We start from the raw sequence: 16,511 nt of genomic DNA on the forward strand, positions 1-16,511 counted from the left end.
AAGATATCCCCATTTAAGAAGAATAAAATAATGTGAATTGTTTTTACCATGAATAACTTATCAGTTAACTCTGTAAGCTATGGCACAGATAGGCTGAAGGATACCCACAACTTCTGACCTACTAGATGAAAGTCTGTATTTTCTTTTCTCATGCAAGACCTTGCATTGGAATGAAAATAAACTAGAATGTCTCTATTTTAGATATTATCTCAAATTCACCCTACTTATTAATGAAAACAAAGTAAATCATTCACAAACTCTGGTAAGTATCAGAAGGAGTTCCCGGTAGTAGATGTAACACAATTGTATTGTATCCCTGTGACTGAGGCTTCCTGATCTAGCCCTTTCCCAGGATCCTTTATCTTCTACCTTAGCTGGTAGCACCCATATGCCCACGAATTATCCCTTTGCATTAACTGTAACTTTGCCTTCTCACTTTTTCCTGCCCATCTCTGAGACCTGTGGATTTTATCATGTGAATGGCTGTAGAATATTTCTACCCACTGCCTTTCTTACAACTACTTCTTTAGTGTGGAAACTACTTTCTGCATTGCTGAAGTAGCCACATAAGGCATCTCCCAGTCCTTAGCTTTGTACCCTTCCAGCCCATCCTTCCCATATCTGCAAGTCACCAATATAAAATGCAAGACTTGCTTAAAGGCTACAGTGTTTATCCAGCACCCTGCAGTTAACTTGAAAGCTCCTGACATAGTCCTACCCCTGTCTGCATCTCTAGCTGACTTTAATAAGCTCAGTGTCTTGTTCAAGCCAGCAACAAAGGTCTGCAGGTGGGTGGTTCCATGTATGTACTGAGCAGAACTTGGAGTAGGGTGATTGCATAATTGGGTGCTGAAGAAGAGGCAGATAATCCTTGTGTTTTAAGTTTCTATGGGAGATATGACCACAATTTTATTACTAATAAGACTGGTGCTTCATTTTTTTTCTGCTAACTTTCCATATGATTGATTCATTCATTCATTTGACAATCATTATTGAGAACATATTGTCTATAAAGCAAAACAAAAAAAAAATTAAGCAAAAAAAAAGAGAAAAGAAAACGCTTTTCAAAAAAGACACACACACACAAAACAAACATAGAAAATTTAAAAAGGAAAAAAGAAAGAGAACCTATTGTCTAAAATAGGGTGCTTGGAAGTTTGAGGATGTGAAAGAAAGAAAATGATCTTGCATGGCACTTACAGGTACAGCTGTCCACAGCAAATTAAACACTCAGATTTCATTTTTGTTTTTCAGAAAACAAATTTGATACCAGTAATGACATAAATAGAGCACTACTGGGCCTAAAACAATCTCATTGGCATCAATCTCTTAACTTACTTTGGATTCTTTGTTATTGAGGATATCTTTATTTATAAATACTATACAAAATGGTTGATTGCTAGAGTAGCCCTCAGATACTGACTTCACCCCCACTGTACTTGTCCTGAAAGGATCCTAGGCCTTCTTACCATGAGGTAACTACTTTTGTGAGCCACATGGTTCTTGCTTATAAAAGAACTACAGGCACACCAGTTTGACTCCCAGGTCTCTTGAGATGGTGGGATTTTTAGTAATTGAGTGAAGTAGGATTAAGGGTTGGGGGTTTATCCTGCCAGGATGAATTCTGAAGGACACCTTACTGTCTCTTCAAGACTTCAGGAGGCCCCAAGAATTGCCCTATTTGAATTTATGTTATGAAATGGCATAAAGTATGTAATCTGACTTTATCTTTCCCAAAAACTGCCTCAACTTGACTAGTACCTTTTTTTCCCCTCAATCTGTAATTTTCTTTACATATTTGAAATGCCACCTTTATTAAGATAAGTAAAATCCCCACTTTTTTAAGGGTCTATTTCTATGGTTTGTTTTAAAAATCTGTTACAGTGAGTTCACACTCATAAAAATCTACATCCAAGATTTCTTTTTCTTTAGAAATTTTTTTCTTCCAGATGAACTCACCAAAGGCCATGCCTACCCCTTAAAAAAAAATTAGAACTTTTCTTCTAATGTCTCATCTCTAAGTAAAATACTTCTTGGTTTTAAAACTTGCAATTGTTTAACTGGAATGGAGTGTGCATTATATCAAATGATCATCCAGCATCTATTAAAATAAATAGATGTAACAGCAGATTCCACCAACTGCAGATCAGATATATTTTTTTAAGTTGCATTTATCTTGAACATGTCCAAACATTTTTTCATTTTCATTGTTCCCTAAGACATACAGCATAGCATCTGTTTTCATAGCACCTATATTGTACTAGTACAAATATACAAGCAATCTAGAGATGATTTTAAGTATACAGAAAGAGGTATGTAGGTTATTTTATAGAAGGGACTTGAGTTTCCATGATTTTTTTATATCCACAGGGGCTCCTGGAACCAGTCCCCCGTGAATCTTGAGGGATAACCATTTAAATGCTAAGCATCTAGCCTCTCTACTTGACCTATTTCAAAACTCAAGGACCCTTTGTGGGCAGGCTGATCTTCCTTCTCCATTTTCACTGAGTGATTTTAAAAGGAGAGGGCTGCTGGGTTGTGGTGGTGCAGTTGTGGTGGTGCACACTTATAATCCCAGCAGCTGAGAAAACTGAGGCAGGAGGATTGTAAGTTCAAAGTCAGCCTCAGCAACTTAGCAAGGCCCTAAGCAACTTAGCAAGACCCTGTCTCTAAATAAAATGTGAAAAAGGGGTAGGGCTGTGGCTCGGTGGCTAAGTGCCCCTAAGTTCAATCCCCAGTGCAAAAATGAATGAATGAATAAATAAATAAATAGCAGAGAGCTCCTTTGTTTTTCCTGTTTTATTTTTAACTCTTATGATTCTAAGTCCCAGGGTTTCTACCTGGCTTTTAGCCCCTTCCATAATTGGAGCTGACCCTCTTGATTAATTTCTCTCTTATATTTATCTAATACTATGACTCAACTCCTGGAGTTCCCTGCTCTCCATGATCTTTGTGCTGAAACACTTCAGCTTTGTCCATGTCTGAAATTTATTCTTCTGTTTCTGGCCTGAATGTTTTCACCTGTCCTCTGCCTCTGTAAGTCCTTTTCTTTGTGCCTTGGTTCAAGCTCAGGTTCAACCACTTCATCCACAAAAACCTTCTGGGCAGCTCCTCTTCCCTCTGAATCATTTTCCAATAGTACTTATACTTTATAGAAATAAGTTCTTAACAGTGGATTGTGTGTCTTCTAATAGTGTTTCCTATGTGTTATTCTGTCGTCCTCATTGTAAGTGGCCCAAGAGGAGGCATTATGACTCAAACTTCTGCCCCACAGTAATTTCTGTTACAAAGAGCAGACACTCATCAGTACAATAGGCTGGCTAGAGGCCGATTACACTGAGTAGATGGACTCTTCTCCACAGATTAAGAAACTAACAATTCAGTGAGTTTAAGCATCCTAAGCCTTCAGCTTTAAATTCTCAATAAATTCTCAAATGCATCAATAAATTAAACGTTTCTCAATTTTCCAAAGTCTTCCCTCCCACCAGGGAGTCATTTTAAGGCTGACAAAGCATTTCTTTGTTGGAAAACTTTAGGAAACCACTGAAAAGTTGTCCCCATCTTTTCAAGGATTTTCATATGCGGATACATTAGTCAGCTTTCTATTATGACAACAAAATCCTGAGACTATCAACTTAGAAGGAGGAAAGGTCTATTTAGCTTACAATTTTAGAGGTTTTAGTCCACAGTCTGTCAGTCCCAATGCTTTTGGGCCTGTGGCAAGGCAGCACATCCTGGCTGGAGTGCACAGAAGAGCAAGCACTTCCCTCATGGCAGCTGGAAGCAGAGAAGAGAGGAAAAGGAGGGATCAAGGTCCTAATATCCCCTTCCTGGGCACACCCCCATTGACCTATGGCCCTCTATTTTGGCTTCACTTCTTAAAGGTTCCATTACCCCTAATTGCTCTAAGCTGGGGACCAAGCCTTTAATATTTGGGACTTTAGGGGGAGATTCCAGATCTAAACAGTAAATAAGCTTTATTCTATGCTGTGGATTTTAGAGCCACTACAAATCTGACAGTGAACTACATAGCTCTTATATAGCCTTTGAACTTTTTTGTCTTTATTCCCACTCATTAGGTATTTGGGCACCTGTGTTTTAATAATTGGCAATCTATTTATACAATTAAAAGTATATCAGCTCCTTTGAAATGAAAGAGAATATTAGGCTCAGAATTTGTGACTCCCTTGTGTGATTTGTAGAAAACATGATAAAGGATATTTTATGAAACAGATGTTCAGTTATTGCAAAAATAAATATGAGAATAAAATAAACAACATCAAGCTCTAGGGGACAAAAAGAACAGATTTTATGTGTGAATATCATACAAAAAATTCTTGACCAAATAGGAGATTTTCATTGTCACACATATTCACAGATAACTCTCACATGAAAATTTATAGAATTTGTTAGAATTTCTGTGTAAATTTTTCACATATCCAGCTAGACCTGAACAAAGAGATACTCAACTTCTGATGACATTGCAGCCAAGTTCAATGCTTTGACAGTATTTCAGTGAAGAAAGTACTAAGTTGATTAGGAAGAGAAACAAAATTAGAAAAGATGCTTAATTTTTGTTATTGTCTGTGTGTTTTGCAGTGAGAGAATTAACCTGTTAATATTTGTAATATAATTAATAAAGACAAATGCATCAAGATTAGCAAGTCAAATAATTTCCAAGTTGTATGACATCAAGTTTTATAATTTGTATATCTTAGCAAAGGTTAAATAGCAAATATTGAAGAGCTAAGAAAGCAGGCTTATATTGACCTTGACACTGTTTCATTTTGAGAACACATCTAAACTGAATGCAGTGACAATGAAAATTAATGCAGACCAGCTATGAAATCAAGAACTTTGTGTGTGTGAAAAGAACTCTTACGTGAGTCAGAGTGAAATGATGGGTAGCCTATATTTGTGGTATAATGTTCTGTGCTCATTTTCCCTTGCTTAGCAGTCCATACTGGAGGCTATTCCAGATGTACCAGTTCATTCCAATGGGTCTGCAGATGCGGGGCAGTCAGCTCAGAGTGCACTGAGTGGTGAGTGACATGATCACCTATTGAACTTAAGCTGTGTCTTCTCACTTGTGTTTGGGAACTTGACACAGTAGTGAGTTTCCTTTTTTAACTGTTTCTTTTAATACATTTATTTTTATGCCAATATATAAATACATAAAGCAGTATACCTATTAGTGGGTTACCATGTGATGTTTCAATATATGCATACATGGGGTAATGGTTCCATCAGGTTAAATAGACTGTCACCCAACATCATTTCTTTGTGGTAAAAACTTTCAAACTCCTTTCTTAAAATTTTTTGGAATTTACAGTACATTATCATCTTTTCTAGAAACCTTACCATATGATAGCACACCAGAACTCCTGCTCCTGACTGCAACTTAGTACCCATCGACCAACTTTCCCCATCCCTCTTCCTCCCAGTAGTGAATTTCTAAAAGCAAAAAAGTATGTTTTTCTCCCCATTATTATTCTATTGCTTCCCAGTATTCTCTCTTTCCTCTCACCTTCCAACACTTAATTCTGTCACAGAAGACAAAACTAATAGCCATGCTGGAAGCAGAGTTTCTTCCTCCTCTATCACCAACCAATTATCACCAATTTAGAAACTCCTTACTTAAGCAGTGTCTTTGACTTGAGGCCTCTGCCCAGCAGTTGCAGGAAAACCAGGAAGCAGGCCACTTCCAAGACTCCCTAATTACTGCTCAGGAACATGTTTTTTTGAGCAGCTAGCAACATACAGGAATTCAGCAGTAGCTTTTATCTGGGTCTTTTCTTTCTGAGAGGTGGGCTCCCTACATGGGCTCAGAATGGAATCTCAAATCCACCTGATAGATGGAAACAGACTCTTGAGTGCCATGTACTTTTGTGATTGCTCAAAATTTTCCAGAAGTATGTGCAATCATCTTATAAAAACAGCCTGTACTTTCAGCATTCCCATCACAATTCAAAGAAATAGAGTTGATGAAATGTTCCAAAACTGACTTGATGATGGTTGTCCAACACTAATGTGCTAAAAATCATTGATTTGTCCACTTTAAGTGATGTATTTCATGGCACATGAATAGTATCTCAATAAAGCTGTCAGAAAACAAATCAAGGAGAAGGTATTTTTATTTATTTGTTATTATTTATTTGTATTTAATGCCATATGGTAACCTAGCTCAAATTATGCCTCTAAAACAAACATCAGTATGCAGTGGTCCTCTGGTTTTGGAGAATTGTCCTGTTTAATTGCTGCTCTCCAAAGACTGTCCATTTATCCTTAAGAGGTTAGAGTATTATTTAATATTTTTTCTACCTCTATTTTGAGGACAAGCCTCCATATGAGAAATGAAAACTCACAACTTTGTCATTTTTGAAATTCATGGCACATCCATTTACTGGGTTTCCAAATTTTAGTGTAAAATTTTAATGTAAAATTAATCAGGTCTTCCATTAATTCTGCCTTTTGTTCCTTTTTGTTCCAGTTTGTCAAATTGTCAGTGTCTATAGAAGAGGGCAAAAGAGAATGAGTTCTTTTTGTAATCAAATAAATCATTACTTTGCACATAAACAGTTTTGCCAGGTAGTGAAACAAGATGACAAGCCAAAATCAATCAATAATCAGAGGATGGGATTGCTCACATAATTTATGGATTCCTTTGTTTTGGGTCAAGGAATCTTCTGTCCTAATTTTCAGACTAGCTGGAGAAAAGCAATTCTGTAGGGCAATATATATATATATATATATCAGCAGACTTCTTCTTAATGTGTATCATACAAAGTCAGGTAACCAGCATCAAATAAAGAAATTCAGATTAGTTCATCTGAACACACCTTGCAGTGAAGTCCAAATTCAATTTAACACATCTTAAGAGGCAAATATTTCACAGTTTAAAAAAAATAAGAAGAGGAAGAAGTAAAAGTAGAGAGGAATTCCAGAATCTCTTCTTTCTTCCTCTGCTTCAAGCTTCTGACTCTCCAGTAAGTGACAGTGGGTCTGGATGGGCTTAATTTCAATACCACAGGAACATATAGAAATACCCTGCTTGGTGCTAATCTTCAAAAACTTTCATGAGACATAAAAGTCTAAAATTTGAAAAATAAGATTATATTGAAAGTTCATTTGGATAACAATAGAAATCTGTTCCTGTGGAAGCTGATGACACCACAGCATTACTTAACTGAACTCCTCTGGGGGGAACCCAGTGCTTTTCCCTGATGTGCTGTGGGTAGTTTTGTGAATATTTTGTGCTTACTTTCCAGTAAGTGGTACTGCTTGACTAAGTGGCATATTAAATATTCTGTATCTTTTGTTTCTTTAGATGATTATCTGGAAAAGGACATTCCAGCAGAGGCTGAAGAGGTGTCCTTTGAAGTATCTTATTCAGAAATGGTTACAGAGGCTCCAAAAAGAAATAGATCTAAGAAGTCAGAGATTAAGAAAGAAGACTATGCTTTAACTGTAAGTCAAACCTTTCATGGTTATTCTAGTAACTTCCTGTTTCTGTTCCATGAGCCCAAACAAGGATTATTTTCCTTTTAATGTCTGAATATGCTCAAGGAGACTGGGAAGACTGGGCTTCAGCATTGCATACCACCATTTTGGGGACTATTTATTATGTATTGCACAATTCGCCTAGCTGTACCTAGAAGTCCTGGGTTGAAAAAAGTTGTGAATACATATGCTTGAATACTGCTTGACAGGTTGTGTTAGTCAGCTTTCCATAACTGTGATAAATGTCTGAGACAAATCAACCTAAGAAGAAATATTTATTTTGGCTCACAGTTTGGGAGGTTTCAGTTTGTGGTTAGAAGGCCCATTGCTTTGGGGCTTGTGGGTAGGCAGACCATCATGGCAGAAGCACACAGTAGAGTGAGCTGCTTACTCCATGCTGTTCAAGAAGCAAAGATCAAAAGAGCAAGGGCCAGGGCTCTAATGTCCCTTTCAAGTACACCCTCCCCCCAGTGACCTACTTTTCTTCTACTAGGCTCCACCTCCTACAGTTTCCACCACACATCCATAACACCACAGGCTGGGGACCTTTAATTCATGGGACTTTGGGGGTAGATTCAAGATCCATACTATAGCACAGATGAAGTGGATTTTTCACCTGGTTTGTGAGTTTTCTTGCACTTCATATTCTTAATTCACATATAAGTCAGTGCACACCTTAACTATATGTATTTTTATCTCTATAAATCACATATCACAAGGGGCACAGGGCTGGGGCTGTAGCTCTGTTGCAGAGCATTTGTCTAGTATGTGTGAGGTACTGGGTTCAATTCTTAGCACCACATAAAAATAAGCAAATAAAATAAAGGTATGCTGTCCATATATAACTACAAAAAGGGGGGTGTGGGTACAGCAGAAAGTTACAGTCACAACAATAAGAAGTAGAGCTCATAGGACAGACCCAATTCAGGAATTTATATTACTAAATGATATTCAGAACTGATAACACACACACACACACACACACACACACACACACACACACACACACATATATATATATATATATATATACACACAGACTCCCAGAGTGGTCTATCCTGAAAACCTACCACAGAGCTGTATTACATTGATGTATTCACTGTTCAATAAATAATGCCTGTATGAAGAGTTCATGTCATGATGTAGCATCCTAAATATTCTCTTTTTATCAGGGATAGAGGCAAGATGAGCAGGACTTGGGCAGTTTCAGGACTAAAGGAATGTCATCTGGAAATAGATTTTTTTTTTAACCAGTCAGCCTGGACCATACCCAGACAACTGGCCCATGAGGGAGAGAAGAGGAGGAAAAGGAAGTGCTCTAAGACTCCCTGAGCAACCTCCACAGGGTTAATACTGCGCCACATGTTCTAGTTGTATAGTGGACCCTATTGATTACTCCTATTTTACAGATGAGAACACTTGAGGCTCAGGGAGGCTAAGTAACATGCCCAAAGCCCTGTAGGAATATATTTAAAGCCTAAAATGTGTCAAACTCCAAACCCTTTCTGGTCCCTAAACAATCTTCATGTGGGAGGGCAGAATGCAGCAGAAAAGAAAGCCTATATAGTAGTCTGATTTCAAGGACAGTCCTTCCTTTTTGTTAGAGAAGGGTGTCCAAGAGAGAATATTGCTCCTAGGTCTCCTCATCAAAGTTGTCTCTTTCTGAGGTCTGGCTCATTCAGGGTATAGGTCAGACCCCTAGGAAGAACTTGACATAGGGTTTAGTACACAGTAGTTACTCAATAAATGAGTGCAGTTCCTATTTATATTATTGTTATTATGTATTACTGTTTTTTGTTTTGTTTTGTTGTACCAGGAATTGAACCCAGGGGCATTTAACCATCAAGCCACATCCCCAGCCTCTTTTTTAAAAAATATATTTTATTTGAAGGCAGGGTCTTGCTAAATTGCTGAGTCTGGTTTTAAACTTGTGATCCTCCTGATTCAGCCTCCTAAGCCTACCAGACCTTCCTTGGTTTCAAGAAGAAGGTGAAATAACCAACTGCTAATAGCACAAGATATGCCCCAAAGCACATCCTACATATGGTTTACTTTTAAATGTTTGAAGTTCTGGGTGGGGATATAGCTTAGTGGTGGCACTTGCCTAGCATGTGTGAGGCCCTGGGTTCAACCCTCAGCACCACGATATAAATACGTGCAAATATACACTTGGGGTTCGAGTGAAAAAATTGATGATGAATGAATGAATGGGTATATAGTTTAATAACCCCCAAAAGTTCCAATATAGGGAACCTGAAACTCTGTTCTTGAAGCTTTATAATTTAAATAACTGTAGGCTTTTTCTACTTCACCATACTTTTCAATACCAGATTTTCTGAGAGCAAAGCATACCTGTGGATGTTATATATGAATGATCTTTTGCTTGCTCCTTAGAGTCTTCACAACATTTCTAGGTTATTAAGATTTGTGGTTATTAATTTAGTGTATTTCCTTTCTTAGTGTGGAAATGAATAACATAACAGTATCATTGTCTTCAAAAGTAAGATATAGTAAGATTAGTTGTATTTTATGTGAATTTTTTCTTTTTTAAGAATTTGGAATCATCTAAATATGGTTTTTAAGCAAAACGTGATTAGGGAGACTATTAATTTTTTTTAAGTATGCAGAATAGCATACATGAATCCTGAATCAAGGAGACTTATTGTCAAAAAAAAAAAAAAAAAAAAAAAATCCAGATCTCTCCTGTGCTACACTTAGTTGTGTTCTTTGCTTGTGTGTGGCACATGTAATCCAGATTAAGGACCCACAGTGGGTATATTCCATGTGATGTTTGACATGTGTGTTGCTTGACAATACAGCATGTTGCCTTTAAAAGGCCATTTCCACAGTTATGATAGCACAGTTATCATGGACTTCAGACTGCTGTTTTGCTTCTAGTTAGCATAACAGTGATCTGCAAATGTTCTCAAAACATATTCATAATATTTTTATGATGCAGTATGCTCTTCAGAGCTTTTTGCATGTTTTCTTCTGTAGGTTTAGAGTGTCTGGGTGGTATCTTGAGTGAAAGTATAATTTTCCTTTGCCATTAAAAATAAATATCTTCACTGTGTTATTTCAGAAACTCACTGTTCAGAAAACCAGACTTGGCTTAACCGAAGCAGGAGACCTGTCTGCTGAGGACATGAAGAAAATTCGCCATCTCTCTCTGATTGAATTGACTGCCTTTTTTGATGCATTTGGAATTCAACTGAAAAGAAACAAAACAGAGAAAGTAAAAGGACGAGGTAACTAAGGGGACGGATGGCTTTGGTTTTTAATACTGACATGCTAGAATAAGACAGTGCTTTTCTGATTTTATTTTTTTAATTTTTTCTTTCTCTCATGACTGTGTGACATTGAAGACAATGGGATTTTTGGAGTTCCACTTACAGTCCTCCTTGACAATGACAGAAAGAAAGACCCTGAAGTGAAAGTTCCCCTTGTATTACAAAAAGTGAGTAGAACGCAAATGAATGAATGAGGAGGGAATAGAGCCTTGTGCTTATGGTTGAGGACTTTGTAAACCCACTAATGAATTTTCCTTTAGGTTGAAAGACACTGAACCCTTGGCAATTTTTGACCTTGTTCCAGGTAGCCTCATAATGGCCTATAAGCTTTGAGAACAGTTGGTCTTCCTGTTATTTGCTTTCCATTACTGTAACAAAATATCTGAAGCTGGGTACTTATAAGAAAAGAAGTTTATTCAGTACACTGTTTTGGAGGCTGAGAGACCAGCTCTAGGGAAGTTCCCCTAGCTGCCTGACCTGGTGGAGGGTGCTAACACACTGGTAGCAGCATTGTGAGAGGGAGAGCTCACAGGGTCAGAGCAGAAGCCAGGGAGAGGGAGGGGCAGTTGTGACCTCCCACTAGCCTTGCCTGCTAGACACTGTCTGACCACAGAACACCAGAGCGTGGACACAGTTTTGTTTCTTCCAATATTTTTTCAAATGTAAATTGTCCATATGTATGTGTGTGTATACTCATTCTGTCAGATAAAACTGGCCATTAATTACTATTTGTAGTATATTTATGGAATATTTGCTAAGATATATCATAGACTAGATTTTTATGAATTACTGTGTGTGTGATCATTTTATAAATTTTTTAAACAAAGTTTAATAGACTTTAAAAATCATCTTGTTCTAGTGGTTTTCCAGGTATGACTGGGCAAATAGGATTCTTTTAGACAAAGAGAAGAATTTTGGTAGAAGAAGATTTTTAAGTGATCTATAAATTATTATGCAAGTATCTCTGTAACTACCCTTGCTAAATAGCTGATTTACTTTTAAGTTATGTTCTTGTCTCATAGGCAGCAATTCACACTGGTTTACCTAAGTATGCATTTATTCAACAGTGACATCCAGTGGCACAATTAAAATTCCAAGCCCTCAACACAAACCTTGTTGAATTTTAAAATGTTTTTGAATGATATATATATATATATATATATATAAAAACTGAAGAATCATAGTTACTTTACTCACACTAACAATTCTTCATTCTCTTCTGTCTTCCTATATTTTGCTATCAATGCCACGAATTGAGCTTCTCTCTTAAATCTGGGAACTGATTTGAGATTGGGAATAGGAAGGATGGCAGTCAGATAGCCAGAGTATACTGGTGACACCTCTGTGCATAGGGCCCACCTGTGAGCACCTCTCCCCGGCAGGGCTGCACCAGTGTTATCCACATAATGTCCTTTGAGTCAGCCCAGAGCAGCCCAAGGAGATCAGTGTTGTTAATCTCCTTTTTGCAGTTGAGGCCCCTGAGGCATAGGAAGGTGAAATAACTTACCCATGATCACACAGCCAGCAAGAGCAGCATGGAAAAGGAACACAGCGTGGATTCAGGCCCAAAGTTCATAGTGACTCTTAGAATTTTCTTCCCTGCTTTGAATGAAAACCATATGATGCCCTTTTCCCTCTATGTAAAGGAAAGAATTCAAAGAAAAAATTCATGGTAATCTGAGACAGAAGATTCAACACATAAATTTATGTTATTATGTAAGCACAAAAACCTAGCACAGAACTTAGCAAATGGTAGCAAACAAAAGGCGCTCAAGAAGTGCTAGTTAAAGGCAGTCTGGATTTTATCACATTAGTCACTCAATAAATGTTATTACTGTTAATGTTAAACATTTCTCATTTTAAGACAATTTGAGGTTGCCTTCTTTCACTTCTGTAGGAGAGTCGTTTCTTCCTCAGGTTTTTTCTCCTGAATATCTGTTTCTCTTTGTACTTAACAGAACTACTTTAGTTCCAAGTGCCATCCTTTCTTTAAAGGAGATAAAGACACTGGATTCTCCTTTCACTGTGTGAAGTTTCACTTTTCTGTACCTCAGTTTTCTCAGTAGTAAAATGAAGAAAATAATAGTATCTACCTTATATAATTATTGCCCGAATTAAATGAAGTAATATATGTAAAATGCTGAGATTAGTATCTGAGCTGCAATACACAATAAGTAGTGATCCTATAACTTATTTTTTTAAAGCAACCATCACCACTGAGAGAACTCATGAGAGTGATTAACCTTTGAAATCCCTAACTTCTTGGTCAGATATCTGCAAGTCCCATAGGGTCTTAGCCAGGGTGGTTACAAAGATTTAGAATCTTTTCTTACTGATCAGTCTTCAGAAGGAGATATAGTAGAAGTTCAATCTTAAAATGGTTAAGTGACAACAGATTATACTGGTTAAGGAACAAAGCTTGGGAGAGCCAGTGCCATCTCTTGGAGCTTGATCTTGGGAAAGTTATGTAAGGACTCAAAATCACCATTTGCTCATCTGCTAGTTGGAGGATTATTTTGACCTTTTAGAGTGGTCAAGAATAGTTAACACAGTAGTCAAGTACCAGTTGCATGTACGTGCTCAATATGTTGATTATTGCTATCATCACTATTTCAGATGTTTATAATCCTATAGAGGTGCTTATTTTTGTAATATATCATTGCTTTCTAGTTTTTTGAGAAAGTCGAGGAATCAGGTCTGGAATCTGAAGGAATTTTTCGACTTTCAGGATGTACTGCCAAAGTCAAGGTACCCGACATTTTCTGTTCCTTGTTAGAAATCAAAGCTAGTTAGATCCAGCCCAAAGGAACTTTGGGAATTTAGTCTTTGTTGATGTCGTTATTTACTTGATACGATCATTTGGCTCTTCCTAATATTCCTTGGTACCTATGATTATGTGTTTATTTCATGATCCTTTTAAATTAAACAACATTAATAATAATAAACTGTAACAACAAAACAATACATCAAAAACCACTGCCTATTTTCAGTTTGAAAAGTCAAAATGCTCATCCTTGTTCTGAGTTAGCCATGTCCCCTTGCTGGGTTCCTTTTTGTCATGAAAGTCACTAAGCCAACAACATGGGAGCCAGCCCTTCTTTCCATTTCCAGTTACTTTAAGCTTAGAGATATTCACTGGTTTTCCTTTTAGTTGAATTTCTTATGAGAATTTGTAGCCATGGTCATAACCACTGCAGTTCTAAAACCCAGTTCCACTTATGGTAATGTCAATGTCCACGCACAACACCCCTCAAACTATGTGCATCCTTTTACCTTGCCTTCTTACTTTCATAAAAGTGTGAACTCTACAAAAGAGTAAAGGGAAGAATCATTGAAAAGAAAAGCTTTTCTCATTAATTTCCAGTAAAGTATCCCACTGCATCTTCTGATGGGCACACACGATGAAGAATTCATCCTGATGCTGGGATCAGCCTGGTTTGTGGATATTAAATAATGAACCTCTGAGAAGAAAGTCTCAGGTGAAGGCAAAAGTGAATTTAGTTGTGGTTAGAATTATTCCAGGGAAATGCATAGAAGCAGAAAGGTGTGTCTTCATTAATTCATTTTGGTACCTGTTTGGCGAAATTCTGTTTTGTATCCAGAAGTCTCAGGACTTTTTATAAAGAAGTGTTACAAGATTTTTTAAGTGGAAACAGAGTAAATAGCATGTCTTTTTGATCCTCTAGAGAGCAGATGCTAAGAGGGATTAGCAATGGAAGAGAGTTGTACTAAGGGATACTGCTTCTGAAGGTTATCCTTTATAGAGGGCAGGAAGCAGGATTGGGCAGGGTCAGCCTCAGGCCACAGTGCAGGCCTGGCAGTTCCTCCTGTTAGGTGCCCTGCCCTGCCATGGACTGGGCTTCCTGCAGAGAAGGGTCCAACAGCCTGGAGAGTCAGCTGCCTGAATGTTTTGCAGATGCATGTGGCCAATTCTCTTTTGAAGGGAGATCTGAGCCCAGTACCAGGCCATTGACAGTGATACCAGGGATTAAAGTATATTGGGAGTTTTGACTTCCCTGTTAGCAGAGTTGGCTAAATATAGCTTCACCTGGAAGGCAGGTGAGTTTCTAATGGCTCCTTAGGGTTATGCTTTCCAAGTTCCATCTACTTTTTGCCTCCATTTCTCAAATGACTGATTCTTAGATTCACTTCTGAATAAATGTATCCTTTATCTGAAGGTGGAAACTGTTACTAGTTTTGGTTAACTCTGTGGTTACCAGCAGAGTTAGAGACCTGAGATAAAGTCAACAAAATGAATTTCCTGAACAAAATCAGACTCCCATTGGAAAGCTACATTTGCATATATTCTGGCTGCTCTGTGTGTGTGTGTGTGTGTGTGTGTGTGTGTATACACAGGTGAGTTTGTGAGAAGCACAATGGATAAGATCTAGTTTTCTTTTTCCTCAATAACCAATGGAAGAAAATATAGGATATCTCTTATGTGCACCAAGTTTACCTTATAGCAAAAGATATTTTTCTTGAGCTAGTCTTTGAAAAATGTTTATCAAAAGCTAATCATTCCTTCAAAGTGTTCTTACAGGCACATGCATTCCTGAACCACATTTAGGTCAAAGTCCCTTTTCTACCCTAATCGGTTTTATGTAGTGTCAGCCTATTTATTCTACTGCTTGTTAGTCCGAAAAATGTAATCCAGATGTTTTCATGGTTCAGGCTCCAAGAAACCAATGCAAAAGGAATCTGGGCCAGTGAGCAAAAATAGGAAAGTGCTGCAGTTAGAAAGGCATTGAAACTTGACGTGCTACAGAGGCTTTTATTCTTTCTCCTTAATTCAAACCTCAAACTACCTCTTTCTTTTCTTCCTTCCTTCCTTCCTTCCTTCCTTCCTTCCTTCCTTCCTTCCTTCCTTCCTTCTTCAGCCACTGTACTACATTTTCTAGGAATGTGTTTTAGAGAAAGATTTTTTTTTTTTTTTAATTCTACTGTAATGAGCCTCACCTTGTGCCAGTAAAAGACAGCAACTATTTGAGGCTTCACTATTGAACACCCCGCCTGGCTTTGTGTTTTAAACACTTGATAAGGCTGACAGGGAGGCAGCCTTGAGAAGTTGCAAGACTTTAGCCAAACAGAGACAAAAATGCAAGGCCAGTTCCCCTGTTGGAAGCTGCAGGTCATTTGGATCCAATTTATTGCTTTGGTGTGTTCAGTGATTTTCTTTTAAAAACATGGCAGAAATCTGAGCCAAACACTGGGGAGTATATTTTTTTTATGGAAGAAGGCAGATAGTTTGACATGTGAGGTTCTCTCTTTTTTTTTTTTTTTTTTGACTCATTTCCATTATTCCCTGGCAGCACTAAATGCTCTATAGTTACATTACCTGGCCTGTTAGTTTCTCTTCCTGAGCTGGTGGCTGCAGGCTAGTCATTGGCATTTGTATGAAAACTAAATTTTAGCAGGTTGTATTTCTGCTCCAAGGAAATTTAAGAACCTAAATTCCAATCCTTGTCTCTGGTCTCATTAACAGTTGACAGGAAAATTGACTTCTACACTCTCTAGGTGCTCCCTGTTTGAGGCCAAGTAAACTCACATCTGGTTTATGTGGTTTCATACTTAGGGCTACCGTGGAAATGTCATATACCCTCTAGCCTGCTCTGGTCAAAATCGGAAGAGGACAATCTTTCTCTTGGTGTTATTTACACTAGCCATCTAGACAATAAATCATGTGGTGTCGTTGCCCAAACAATCACGCTTTATATGCACAGG

The 16,511-nt window shown here is 37.7% G+C and overlaps 1 protein-coding gene across 4 annotated transcripts in view; it reads left to right on the top strand.

Moving 5' to 3' along the window:
• Arhgap28 (Rho GTPase activating protein 28) overlaps nt 1–16,511 on the top strand; it is a 182,531-nt gene that overhangs the window by 134,198 nt on the left and 31,822 nt on the right. For 3 of the 4 annotated variants that reach the window (XM_076836563.1, XM_076836564.1, XM_076836562.1), the window contains exons 6-10: nt 4,955–5,042; nt 7,328–7,467; nt 10,583–10,748; nt 10,866–10,957; nt 13,461–13,538. In XM_076836563.1, coding sequence (XP_076692678.1) covers nt 4,955–5,042; nt 7,328–7,467; nt 10,583–10,748; nt 10,866–10,957; nt 13,461–13,538 — 564 coding nt within the window. The remainder of the gene's footprint in view (nt 1–4,954; nt 5,043–7,327; nt 7,468–10,582; nt 10,749–10,865; nt 10,958–13,460; nt 13,539–16,511) is intronic. The other variant, XM_076836561.1, reaches the window with a different exon arrangement.

The sequence above is a fragment of the Callospermophilus lateralis genome, chromosome 17, assembly GCF_048772815.1.
Source record: "Callospermophilus lateralis isolate mCalLat2 chromosome 17, mCalLat2.hap1, whole genome shotgun sequence".
In the NCBI taxonomy this organism is placed as follows: Eukaryota; Metazoa; Chordata; class Mammalia; order Rodentia; family Sciuridae; genus Callospermophilus; species Callospermophilus lateralis.